This window comes from Rhinopithecus roxellana, chromosome 4, assembly GCF_007565055.1.
Source record: "Rhinopithecus roxellana isolate Shanxi Qingling chromosome 4, ASM756505v1, whole genome shotgun sequence".
NCBI lineage: Eukaryota > Metazoa > Chordata > Mammalia > Primates > Cercopithecidae > Rhinopithecus > Rhinopithecus roxellana.
Window position 1 is genome coordinate 2,215,674 of NC_044552.1, and position 13,752 is coordinate 2,229,425.

A 13,752-nucleotide genomic window follows, 5' to 3' on the forward strand; every position below is an offset into this window, starting at 1 on the left:
TCTATGATAGAAAATGTGTATTTTTAAGGCCAGGCACTGTGGCTCGCTCTTATAATCCCAACACTTTGGGAGGCCAAGGTGGGAGGACTGCTTGAGCCCAGGAGTTCGAGACCAGCCTGAGCAACATGGTGAAACCCTATCTCTACTAAAAATATGAAAAATTAGCTGAGCGTGGTGGTGTGCACCTATAGTCCCAGCTATTCAGGAGGCTGAGGTGGCGGAATCACCTGACCCCAGGAAGTTGAGGCTGCAGTGAGCTTTGATCGTGCCACTGCACTCCAGCCTGGGTGAAGGGAGTGAGACCCTGTCTCAAAAAAAAGGACAATTTTGTTTCATTTGGACAGAGGATCTGAAATAAGCCTGTACTGTGTACATATAATCGTCTTAAGGCTAAAAAAGTATTTTAAAATGCACTTGATATTTAATAATATATTAATAATAAAGCTTAAAAGTACATAAGGATTTTTCAAAGGCAGCATATTTTTCTCGAACAAATTAGTTCACATGACTGAGAAAATTTCATATTTCCCTTTGCCACATGTGAAATTCCTTAAACATCTTAAAAGAAACATGAAATAAAGTTTAGAATGGTCACTTCAATATAACTAAATAGCCTCCTGAAATGCAAGAATGACTCAATATGAAGAAATATTAACATATTAATATAATTAACGTATTAAAAGATCTAAGAAGAAAAGTTATATTTTTAGCATCTCTATAGATGCTGAAAAAGACCTTTGAAAAAAATCAATAATCTTCTTGCTTAAAAATGGGAGATACAGAATTGAACATTAAAATGACTACACACACATGCACGCACACACACATACACACACACACACACACACACACACAGTTTTTTCAGCCCAAAACAAGCATGATACTTAATGGGCTGGCATTCCTGCTAAAAGATAAGCCTGTGTCAATATTTTTTAGATACTGCCTTAAAGGTAATAGTAAATAAAAAGACATGAAAGGTATAAAAAGGAAGAGGTCAATAATTACTATTTGCAAATAACTATATACTTAAAAAGTACTGGATAATCAACTGAAAAGCTCCAATAAACAACCACAAAAGTGAACTTCAGAAAGGTAGCCAGGCACAAAATTAACACAGAGAAATCAGCAGCCTTCACATACAAGAACAACCAATTCAAAAATATATAGACAAAATTAGCCCATTTACTAAAAATAACAACCCCTGTCCTCCAAAATAAACTCAAGAATCATGCCAAAACTCTGAAGAAAAACTTGACAGAACTCCTGAAGGATACAAAAGTGGACTTGAATCAATGGAGAGATATATCCTGGTTTTGGATAGGAAGACTCAACATCACACAGATGTGAACATGTTAATACTAATTTATAATTTTAACCAATTCCAATAAAAACTCCAACATTTTTCTACCGGAAACAGACAAGCTGATTTTAAATAAAAAGGCAAAGACAAGCAAGACCATCCAGGAGAACTCTGGATAGGAAGAGCCATGGGGGGAATTAACTCTATTACACATGAAACATACTCAAAATCAGGGGTCCCCAACCCCCAGGACACACAGACTGGTACTGGTCCATGGCCTGTTAGGAAGTGGGGTGCACAGCAGGAGGTGAGCAGTGAGCAAGCCAGCCAGCAAGTAAGTGGAGCTTCGTCTATATTTATAGCCACTCCCCATCGCTTGCGTTACCACCTGAGCTCCACCGCCTGTGAGATCGGCAATGGCATTAGATACTCATAGGAGCATGAACCCTATTGTGAACAGTGCATGCGAGGGATCTAGGTTGCATGCACCTTATGAGAATCTAATGCCTGATGATCTGTCACTGTCTCCCATCACCCCTAAATGGGACCGTCTAGTTGCAGGAAAATAAGCTCAGGGCTCTCATTGACTCTATCTTCTGATGAGTATGTAATAATAATAGAAATAAAGTGCAATCCCTCTCCCTCGTCCGTGGAAAAACTGTTTTCCATGAAACCAGTCCCTAGTGCCCAAAAGGTTGAGTACTGCTGCTCTAAATCCTCAGTGACTAAAGCAGTTGGAACTGAGACATGAACAGTACAATGGAATGAACAGAAAGTCCAAAAACAGACCTGAAGACATACAGGTGTTTAGCATGTGATAAAGGCAGCATTTAGATCCATGGGGGAAATGGACTGATTAATGATAGTGATGGGAATTGCAGGAACCTATCAGGAAAAAAAAAAGTTGGATCCATGCCTTACATCATTCACCAAGATAAACTCAAATGTGGATCCAAATTATGTGTCAAAAATGAAGCCATGAAAGTGTTAGAAGAAAAAGGCTTTTTTCCTCTCTTTTTTCTCTCTCTCTCTCTTTTTTTTTTTAAGATGGAGTCTTGCTCTATAGCCCAGGCTGGAGTGTAATGGCATAATCTCAATTCACTGCAACCTCCAGTTCCCAGGTTCAAGCGATTCTCCTGCCCCAGCCTCCCAAGTAGCTGGGATTACAGGTGCGCACCACCACGCCCGGCTAATTTTCTTATTTTTAGTAGAGACGGGGTTTCACCATGTTGGTCAGGCTGGTCTTGAACACCTGACATCGTGATCCGCCTGCCTTGGCCTCCCGAAGTGCTGGGATTTGAGGCATAAGCCACCGCACCCAGCAGAAAAAGCCTTTTAAATGACAACTCACAATCTAGAAGCCATAAAAGAAAAAAAAAATGATATGTTTATAATGAATTCTCCTACATAAAAAAACTTCTGGGTGGTCAAAAAAAAAAAAAAAAAAAAACCAACATAAGCAATGCCTTTTTTTGTTTTTTTTCGAGATGGGGTCTCGCTCTGTCACCCAGGCTGGGGTGCAGTGGCACGATCTCGGCCCACTGCAACCTCTAACTCCTGGGTTCAAGCAATTCTCCTGCCTCAGCCTCCGGAGTAGCTGGGATTAGAGGCGTGCGCCACCATGCCCAGCTAATTTTTGTGTTTTTAGTAGAGACGGGGTTTCACTGTGTTAGCAGGCTGGTCTGGAACGTTTGACCTCGTGATCTACCCACCTCGGCCTCCCAAAGTGCTGGGATTACAAGTGTGAGCCGCCGTGCCCGGCCTATGACTCTTGAACATATGAAAAGGTGCTCAACCTCACTCATCGTAAGAAAAATACAAATTGAAAACGACACAGAAATACCGTTTGTAACCTATCAGACTGGCAAAACTCCACTGACGTCCCCCTCTGTAGGTGAGTTTGGAGAAACAGACACACTCATCCATTGCTGATGAAAGTGTAACAGGCGGCCGGGCGCGGTGGCTCAAGCCTGTAATCCCAGCACTTTGGGAGGCCAAGACGGGCGGATCACGAGGTCAGGAGATCGAGACCATCCTGGCTAACACTGTGAAACCCCGTCTCTACTAAAAAATACAAAAAAAAAAAAAAAAAAAAAAAAAACTAGCCGGGCGAGGTGGCGGGCGCCTGTAGTCCCAGCTACTCGGGAGGCTGAGGCAGGAGAATGGCGTAAACCCGGGAGGCGGAGCTTGCAGTGAGCTGAGATCCGGCCACTGCACTCCAGCCCCAGCGACAGAGAGAGACTCCGTCTCAAAAAAAAAAAAAGAAAGTGTAACAGGCATATTCCCCATGGAAGGCAGTTTACAATCGATCTCAAAAGCACACTGCCCTCTCCATCACCCAGCATCCTGCCCATCCCTGTTCTGCTGCTCTAGACCCACTCTCTACCCTGCTGCACCCTGCTCTGTGCTCCAGGCCAACCACCTAGACCAGCAGTCCCCAACCTTTTTGGTATCAGGGGTCAATTTCATGGAAGACAATTCTTCCACAGTCAGAGCAGGAGGATGATTTGGGGGTGACTCAAACGCATTACATTTATTGTGCACTTTATTTCTATTCTTATTACATTGTAATATATAACGAAATAATTATACAACTCACCATAATGTAGAATCTGTGGGAGCCCTGAACTTGTTTTCCTGTAACTAGACAGTCCCATCTGGGGGTGATGGGAGACAGTGACAGATCATAAGGCATTAGATTCTAATAAGGAGCACAAAACCTAGATCCCTCGAATGTGCTGTTCACCATAGGGTTTACGCTTCTCTGAGAATCTAATGCCTCCACTGATCTGACCGAAGGCGGAGCTCCGGCAGTAATGCGAGGGATGGGGAAGGGCTGTAAGTACAGATGAAGCTTTGCTTGCTCACCTGCCTGCCACTCACCTCCTGCTGTGCAGCCTGGTTCCGAACAGGGTTGGGGACCCCTGACCTAGAAGGCATCAGCATCCACAGGTTCCTTGGCTCCTGGATTCTCACTGGGTTCAGTGGAAGGCTTGACAGGAGACTGGAGCAAGGGAGGCAAGCGGGAGGTGGCCTTTATTCCCCTGGTTCTTCCTGCTGGTCTCCATCGCGTGTCTGTGTCTCTCTGCGGAAGGTTCTGATACCCGCCTCCCTCTCTCTTCCTCTCCAAACCTCGGTGTAACAGTGATTCCTGTGACTGGTAGTCCTGGGTAGTTTATGATTTCTTGTTTCCTGACTGCCTGCTCACAGCTTTAGAAATAGTCCCTTTATTAAATTCTCCTCAAATTCCCTTGTTTGGGCCAGGCGCCGTGGCTCATGCCTATAATCCCAGCACTTTGGGAGGCCAAGGCGGGTGGACCACTTGAAGTAGGAGTTCAAGACCAGCCTGGCCAACATGGTAAAACCCTGTCTCTACTAAAAACACAAAAGAAAAAACAAATTAGCTGGGAGGGTGGCACATACCTATAATCCCAGCTACTTGGGAGGCCGAGGCAGGAGAATCACTTGAACCCAGGAGGCAGAGGTTGCAGTGAGCCGAAATTGCACTGCCGTGCTCCAGCCTGGGTGACAGAGTGAGACTCTATCTCAAAAAAAAAAAAAAAAAAGAAAAAGAAAAAAAAGAAAGAAAAAGAGAAAGAAAGAAAAAGTCCCTAGGTTAACCATGCCAAGATGAAGAGTTTAATCATCTTAACCTTAGAGACTCACAGGATCCATCCATGAGTGTCCTTCCAGGACCCTAACTGGTACACCCAAGAATCCCATTTTGGAGAATTTATCCTCAGATATACTTGTGTATACAGATAATTCTGTGCATACATGCTTATGCACTGCAGCAAAAGATTAGAAACATCCCAATGTTCAGCAACAGGGGCCTGGTCAAATAAACGGTGATAATCTACACAGGAGTGTTTTGAAGCTGTAATAAACAGTGAAGAAGCTCGATGGACTCACAGAAAAGATCTCCAGAATATATTAAGTGAAGAAAACAAGGTGCAAAGCTGTGTATATAATGAGGTGACCGTTTAGTCATAAAAGGAAAATAAGAATAAATGTATTTTCAAAAACAAACACTGGAAGGATACATAAGTAACTTGAAAACTCGTCACCTTCAGGGGTATGGCGGGCAATGGGATGAACATGTACATTAGTATACAAAGTACACGCAGTGTTTTTCCTGGCTTCAATTTTTTAACCCATGCAAACATTTACTCAAAAAATTAAATCAGGCCGGGCGCAGTGGCTCACGCCTATAATCCCAGCACTTTGGGAGGCCGAGGCAGGCGGATCACTTGAGGTCAGGAATTCGAGACCAGCCTGGCCAACATAGCAAAACCCCGTCTCTACTAAAAACACAAAAATTAGCCCGGCTTGGTGGTGCGGGTCTATAGTCTCAGCTACTCAGGAGGCTGAGGCAGGACAATCGCTTGAACCTGGGAGGGGAAGTTGCAGTGATCTGAGATCGTGCCATTGCACTCCAGCCTAAGCGACAGAGTGAGACTCCGTTCCAAAAAAAAAAACATTTTTTTTGAGTTACTCAAAAAGCAGAAAGAAAAGCACTGAGGCAAGAGTTCGGCAGAAAGCATATTTGCTGTCCAGGAAAAAGAAAAAGGGCAGGTATCATCTTAACCTTAGAGACGCATGGAATCTGATTCGTTGTTTTAGCAAGGTATCTTGGTGATGACATGTTTCACTGGTAGAGTAGATGGGGCAATCCTGTGGTTGGTGAGGCCTAATGGCCCTTGGAAGTCTGGTTTTGATTCCACGTCCAGTTTCTTATTGGTCAGTCCCCAAAGCTCTAAGTGTGTTTGTGAAATTAGGATGTTCAGTGAGATAGATGGGGACTGTATGCTCTAGAAACAAACTTTAAGTGAAAAAGGAGTCACAGGGATGTCCAGTTAAGGCCTGAAATTTAGCAGGAGATGGGCTGTGGATCGAAGCATGTTTAGTAGCAAACTATGTGTTCAATGCTGAGAATAAACCTTCCCGTTCTTGGGAAGACATGATAACAGAGGCTGATCTATCTGTGAGTTTTCTGAATTCTGAAAATTTGGTGCCAACAGCATAGTGAGTGATGACCGGGCCGAGCCCAGGCCAGCACAAAGGAGCAGAAATGAAGATCCAGAGAGAAAGAGTTCTGTCTTGGAGGCAGCGTTCTCCTGGTCACTAAGAGGCACAGTAGCCTTCCACCCTCTCCTCTGCCCTGGGCCTTAGCCTGGTCGTGGAGACCTATCCTCCTCTTCTAGAAACAGGGAGTGAGGAAGGAGGCAGGTCAGTGAGGTCTTGCTTCTCACCAGGCAGTCAATTACCACAAGGGTGGCGGGAGACACAGCTGCCATGACAACTTGTAGGACCTGAAAGCACAGACACGTGGAGGCCCAGAGTCCTTTTAGATGAAGGAGTCAGATGTTCGTCTATACCACAGGAGAGCAAGAAGAGAAGATGTTTTATCTTCAGTGTTCTGTGTATCCTTTTTCTGACGTGGTTCCTTCTGCTTGCTTCTCATGGTGTTTTCCCTGGCATGGCTGAAGATGCTTTTTAGAATGGTGATGGGGCCACCCTACTGCAGGTTAAAGTAGGCGCCTGCCAAGGTGACAGACAGAGACTCTGGAGACTAGATTAATGGCTCTGCCACAGCATTGCTGAGGTCTTTAACACACCACACACATCACCTAGCCTCTGTAATTTGCAGTTTCTTTCTCTGTAGAAGACAGAAAGACAGACAGATAGATGGAAGGAAGGGAGGGAAGAGAAAGGAGGGAACGAAGGAAGAAAAAGAAAATTAAAGCAAAGAAAGAAAGGGAGAAGTAAGGAAGGGAGGAAGAAAAAAGGGAAAAAGGGAGAGAAGAAAGTAGGGAAGGAAAGAAGGATGAAAATATATGGAAAGAAAAGAAAAGAAAGAAAAGAGGGAGAAGAAAGGAAGGGAAGAAGGAAGCAAGAAAAAAAGAGAGAAAACAAGCAAGCAAGCCAAGGGGGTGGATGGGTGGATAACTGGAATGGATGACTTTTAAATGCTTCCTTCTCTAAAAATTCTGGCTATCGTTAATGGCTAAGACAGTAAGAAAGGAGATGCCCGATTTAAAGCCTGGATGAAACCCAGAGACAGAATTCTTGATGCAAGTCATTTTTTGGATCTCTGTCATTTGGTGAAACTGAAACACATACAGATTCTTTGGGCTTGCAATTGCCAAGATATTCTACATCTAGTGGTAATAAAAATTAATGCTCAAATTAAAACAGTGAACAGGAAACTGGAAGTTCATGGGGAGAGCAAGTTGACTGCAGGCAGAGTGGGGGGGTGAGGAGATCAATGTGGAATGGGCTGGTTTGCTGAGTCAGCCCCACAGTGGTGCTTCTGATAAGATTTTTTGGGATGGGGATCCTGTATAGACAGAGATTCTAAAGCACCAAAAATGTAAATGGTCACTTTTTAAATGAGTACAAATGATCCATAAATGTTTTCGAGAATGGAAAGAATTGAAAGAATATAAGACACCATCCGTAAAATAAACATGCAGATATTTTGTACTATTTATTCCAGAGATAAGGTTATTATATGTTTCAGAGATAAGATTCTGGTAAAGGAAGATGTGACAACTCGTAGGACCAGAAAGCACAGATTGGTAGAGGCCTACAGGTCCTTTTAGATGAAGGAGCCAGATGTTCATCTATACCACAGGAGAGTGGAAAGATGTTTTCTCTTTAGTGTTCTGTGTATCCTTTTTCTGACATGGTTCCTTCTGCTTGTTTCTCAGGGTATCTTCCCTGGCATGGCTGAAGATGCTCTTTAAAATGGTGGTGAGGCCACACTACTGCAAGCTCTTCATTTGGAAACCGAATGGCTCCCTCATGCTTTCAGGCTGAGAGAACTGATGAGTCAGGTGCATGGGCTATTGGGAGCCAGAGGCCCTGATAAATTATGTCGTCCTGCCTCGTTGAGGAGATGAAGGGACTAGCTCAAGGTCATGCTGTCAAAAGTAGGGCCACTCTAAATCCAAATATTAATATAAACTGCCAGTGCAAGTCAGAGGAAGACAGACTTCTCATTTTGCCACTCTTTGAACTCATTAACTGAACAGCATGGTACAAAATGAGCAACCTATTTTGTAGATGATTTAAATAAATGGTAAAGACTAGGGACATCTAGCATAGTGACCGTGACCCATCAAAAGTGAGGCTCTAATAACTTTCTGATCATGTTCATCCTTTATAGAAGTCAGGGAACTCAAGGACAGAATCTTGTGCAGCATGTGATTTGATCGTAGTATGCTTTATGTGTGTTACGTTTAGTTGAATTTTATTACCCTTTTGTTCAAATTGTGGTTCTTTCATTTCAAATAATTAATAAGAATTATTTTTTTAAATGCTATCTTTTTTTAAACTTCTAGTTTAGGTTCAGGGGTACACATACAGGTTTGTTATGTAGGTAAATTTGTGTCACGGAGGTTTGGTGTACAGATTATTTCATCGCCCGGGTGATAGCATAGCACCCGACAGGTACTTTCTGATCCTCACCCTTTTTCCGCCCTCCACCACCCAGTTGGCCCACTGTCTGTTGTCCCCTTCTTTGTGACCATGTGTTCTCAATGTTTAGCTCCCACTTACCAGTGAGAGCATGTGGTAATAACAGTTTTCTAAATCCATTTCAATCAATAACAGGAAATAAATATTCCAGATTCCCAGAAACATTTAAAATGTGAGTTTTAGAAATCTCCAAAAAGGACTTGGGTTAGGAAAAGCTATGATGTACAGCTGCTTCACATTTGTCACATCAATTAGAAATAGACCTGAGATCAGTTCCACCATGACTCCTAACAATAGGATAGGTTTGTTCAAAAATAACCCCCAATGGGCCGGGCCTGGTGGCTCACACCTGCAATCCCAGCACTTTGGGAGGTGGAGGCAGGCAGACTGGCGGATCACAAGGTCAGGAGATCGAGACCATCCTGGCTAACACTTTGAAACATTGTCTCTACTAAAAATACAAAAACATTAGCCGGGCGTGGTGGCGGGCACCTGAAGTCCCAGCTACTCGGGAGGCTGAGGCAGGAGAATGGCATGAACCCAAGAAACGGAGCTTGCAGTGAGCCAAGATCGTGCCACTGGACTCCAGCCTGGGTGACAGAGCGAGACTCCATCTCAAAAAAGAAAAAAAAAAAAACAAAACACACAACCCTAATGGCCAGGTGCAGTGGCTCACGCCTATAATCCCAGCACTTTGGGAGGCTGAGGAGGGCAGATCACAAGGTCAGGAGTTCAAGACCGGACTGGCCAACATAGTGAAACCCCATCTCTGCCAAAAATACAAAAATTAGCCAGGCATGGTGGCACACACCTGTAATCCCAGCTACTTAGGAGGCTGAGACAGAAGAAACGCTTGAACCCAGGAGGCGGAAGTTGCAGTGAGCTGAGATCACACCACTGCACTCAAGCCTGGGCAACAGAGCGAGACTCTGTCTCAAAAAAAAAAAAAAAAAAAAAAAAACCAAATCACATAAATCTATTTATGGATAAATGATGTCCAACCAAGGGCTAGGTCTTATATAGGCCCAGTTTCTACAGGATCTGCTTCTTGACATTGAGAACTCTATTTACCCAACATCTATTATAAAATCATGCATGTATGCAATTATGCATAAAATTATCTATTGTTTTTTAAAAGGGGTGCAAGCTGTGTCATGGTTCTTGGGTTGAAGAGTAGTTTAAACAAGTCCTTTGGTTTAGGTTGCACACAAGAAGGCTTTTTTTTTTTTTTTTTTTTTTTGAGACGGAGTCTCGCTCTGTCGCCCGGGCTGGAGTGCAGTGGCCGGATCTCAGCTCACTGCAAGCTCCGCCTCCCGGGTTTACGCCATTCTCCTGCCTCAGCCTCCCGAGTAGCTGGGACTACAGGCGCCCGCCACCTCACCCGGCTAGTTTTTTGTATTTTTTAGTAGAGACGGGGTTTCACCATGTTAGCCAGGATGGTCTCGATCTTCTGACCTCGTGATCCGCCCGTCTCGGCCTCCCAAAGCGCTGGGATTACAGGCTTGAGCCACCGCGCCCGGCCAAGAAGGCTTTATAAGATCTAATCTTTTCTAAACCTGTTATGCTCTTTGGTTCAGCAGAGATTCCTAATTGTAGCTATTAGTTCCCCTTTTTTGTGGTCCGTTCTGTCAATGGACTATTGAGTGTTCAGTAAATTAAGCCCAACCAGCAGCCAACACATCGAGACAGACGTTAAATCATAGCTTGGCTGCCCTTATTCCTTACTGGTATCTGTGAAATGGCTTTTAAGCACAGGCACAAGATTTAACATGATGCACATTTGTGTCTCTCTCAAATTTCCATCCTGTACAATCAGGTATGTGAGGGGTTTTTTTCTAGGCAACAGGTGTGTTCTTGGAATAAAGTTCAGCCCCCACTTCTGGTTGATGTGAGAGGCAACAGCTGCAAGCTTAATGCCAATGACACATGGTTCTATAAGCCAGAGAAAAAATAAACAGCATGTTCAAAGTATTAAAGTCATGGGCAGATGGACTATAGCTGCCTGTACTTTTCTTTGTGTTGTAGAGCTGGAGTCTAAACTTTCAGATGACAAGTGTTTCTTTCTTTCTCTCTTTCTTGCTTGTCTTTCTTCCTTCCCTCTTTTATTCTTTCCTTCCTTTCCTCTATTTTTTAAAAACTAGTGAGAACATAACATGTCCTTAAGCATTACATATTCATTATTGAGACTATTCCTTCATCTGAGTCATCCTGTTTACAGCCTGATGAATGAAGAGATGAAAAACTTAATATTAATCAAGCTACACTTTATATCTCACTTTGTTCTAAAAATAACTTAAAGGGACTGTTTACTGTGCAATTTGAAGACAGCACGCAAATCTTACTATTTAAAAAAACGCAAAGTTAAATACACTTATTTATAGGCCTCATTATTCTCCTATAAAAAGCTTCTATCTAGAATTTCTGAGATACTCCTAATGAGTTATAATATACTGTGTACCTCAGAAGCCTAATGTTGACATTAATTAATAGTAACCATAATGATACAATGATTACTGTGATAGTGTTGAAGAGAGAAAATGTTCATCAATCGCTCAAGCATCTTTTTCAGTGTATTACAGATAATATTCCTTTGTGTATGCTAGCGTTCAGGAGTTATGTCTCAGAATATAAGAGGCTCAGCCATTCTCTTGCTGCATACAAGGTTTCTTGTAAACGAAAACACTGAGGAAAAGAACAGACTAGAGTAGTAACGATAGAGCTGTGGGATACATTCGATGTGGATGCTTCTTAGTGCCCGGGTTTTTCCAGAACTCATATGTGTCAAGGCTTGTCTCTTTCACCAAGGGGTATACTTCAACAGAAATAGAGAAGTATCTTTGTTTTTCTCAGATGTGGCAAACAAATACATTGCAATATGATGAGATAAGCACCTATTTAATTACAATCTTGGAGCCTCTGGCATAACCGGAGTCACCGGATCCCCTGGGAGACTGGTGTTGGGTGTTGCATATGATGTCTAATTGGGAGGGGAGCAAAGAGAGAATCCCTTTATACTTTTTTTAAGCCCCAAACCACAACTTTATTGAAGAATCAGATTTTCTGTGAATCTATACTGAAAATGGTTTTGCCAGGATTGTGCTGTTGCTGAGAAATCTATAGGTAGGTGGATTTGGAATTCAATTCTTAGGGAGAAACAAAAGTCAAAGAAAAAGAAGAATCCAGTGATAAATGTCTTTTTATGTTTTTAATTGGTTTGGCTATCACATTAGATTTTCACTAAATGCATGCAAACAATGACTAACCCCGGAGATGATGCTAATATGCTTTAAAATATGAAAAGTGCTAGCTTAGGTAGCTTTACAGTTCTCTTCCAATCCAGAGATTATCAAACTCTGTGTTTTTGCTTTTCCTCAGGCTGTACTTTGTTCAAAATTAGAGTAAAATACACATAACATAAAATTTACCGTCTTAACCATTGTCAGTGTATAGCTCAGTAGTGTTAAGTATATTCATATTGTTGTACAATCTCCAGAACTTTTTAATCTTGGAAAACTGAAACTCTGCACTCATTGAACAATTTCCTATTCTCTGCTCCCTCCAGCCTCTGGCAAACACCATTCTACTTTATCTCCACAAATTTGACCACCCCAGGTACTGCAAATAAGTGGAATCATACCGTATTTGTCTTTTTGTGTCTGGCTTATTTCACTTAGCATCATGTCCTCAAGGTTCATCCATATTACAACATGTAACAGCATTTCCTTCCTTTTCAAGGCTGAATAATATTCCATTGTATGTACAGACCACATTTAGTGCATCTGTCAGTGCACACTGGAGTTGCTTCCACCTCGTGGCTATTGTGAATAATGCTGCTATGAACATGGGTGTCTCTTGGAGATGCTGCTTTTAAATTTGGGGGATATACATAGAAGTGAAATTGTTGGATCATATGGTAGTTCTTTTTTTTTGTTTGTTTGAGGAGCCAACATTCTGTTTTCCACCATGCCTGCACCATTTTACATTCCCACCAACAGTGCACAGAGGCTCCAGCTTCTCCCCATCCTAACCAGCACTTGTTAATTCCTGTTCTTTGGATAGTAGCCATCCCGATGGATGTGAGGTGATATCCTCAGGCTGCATTTTAGAGAAAGAAGAGGGTGGCTGGCGACTGAGTCAGCTCAACCAGGGGAACTTTTTTAAAGCATAAATCAAATCACCCTGAGTCCTCTGCCTGGTGACCCCAGGTGGCTTCCCATCACAGTGGGAAGGAGAGCCAAGTCCCTCACTGTGACTAGAAGAGCATGTTGTACTCTGAGCCCTTCTTATCCCTCTCCCTTATCTTCTCCCAGACATTCTGTTATGCTGGGAACACACCAAGCTTGCTCTGAGCCTTTGCTCTTGCTGTTCCCTCTGCCTGGAACTCTCTTCCCCACATCTCTCCACAGCTCACTACCTCTGTGTATCAGATCTCTGCTCAGTGTCACCTCAGATACACCTTCCTATCTCAAGCAATATCCCTGCTTCCAGCACTCTAAATCATGACCCTGCTTTCTTATTCTTTTCGTACTTAACACTACCTGAATTCGTTTATATATTTGTATATATCATCTGTTTCCCAGACTAAAGTGGAAGTTCTGTGAGAGCAGGATGTGGCCTATCTTGTTCATCCCCATGCTTCTAGCTTCTAGAACAGTGCCGGGCAAGGCTCTATCCATAGGCATTGCAGGAACAATTAAATGAATAAATGGGCAAATGAATGTTTTAGCCACCATCTGCCTAGCCAGAGTAAAAAAAAACAAATAAATAAAGATCTCCTCAGGCTGTTTAGAGTTGTCAGAGGCTGGGCTGGTAAGTTTAAACTCTCCACTGAGAACAGGGGAGAAAAGTACTTACATGGGTCTCCACATCCCCAGCAAGGATCCTACTGTTCTTTAAAAACTCGGCCACCATACCGTTCATCAGCTTGTCAAAGGCTTCCACGGAGGGTGCCACACCTTGGGGAAAGGAGC

At 42.9% G+C, this 13,752-nt stretch overlaps 1 protein-coding gene across 1 annotated transcript in view; it reads right to left on the minus strand.

The window, feature by feature from the left end:
* The window catches only part of CAP2 (cyclase associated actin cytoskeleton regulatory protein 2), a 166,098-nt gene that overhangs the window by 116,039 nt on the left and 36,307 nt on the right, over positions 1–13,752 (minus strand). The window contains exon 3 of the mRNA XM_010352727.2: positions 13,637–13,737. Within this exon, the coding sequence (XP_010351029.1) occupies positions 13,637–13,737 (101 nt within the window). The remainder of the gene's footprint in view (positions 1–13,636; positions 13,738–13,752) is intronic.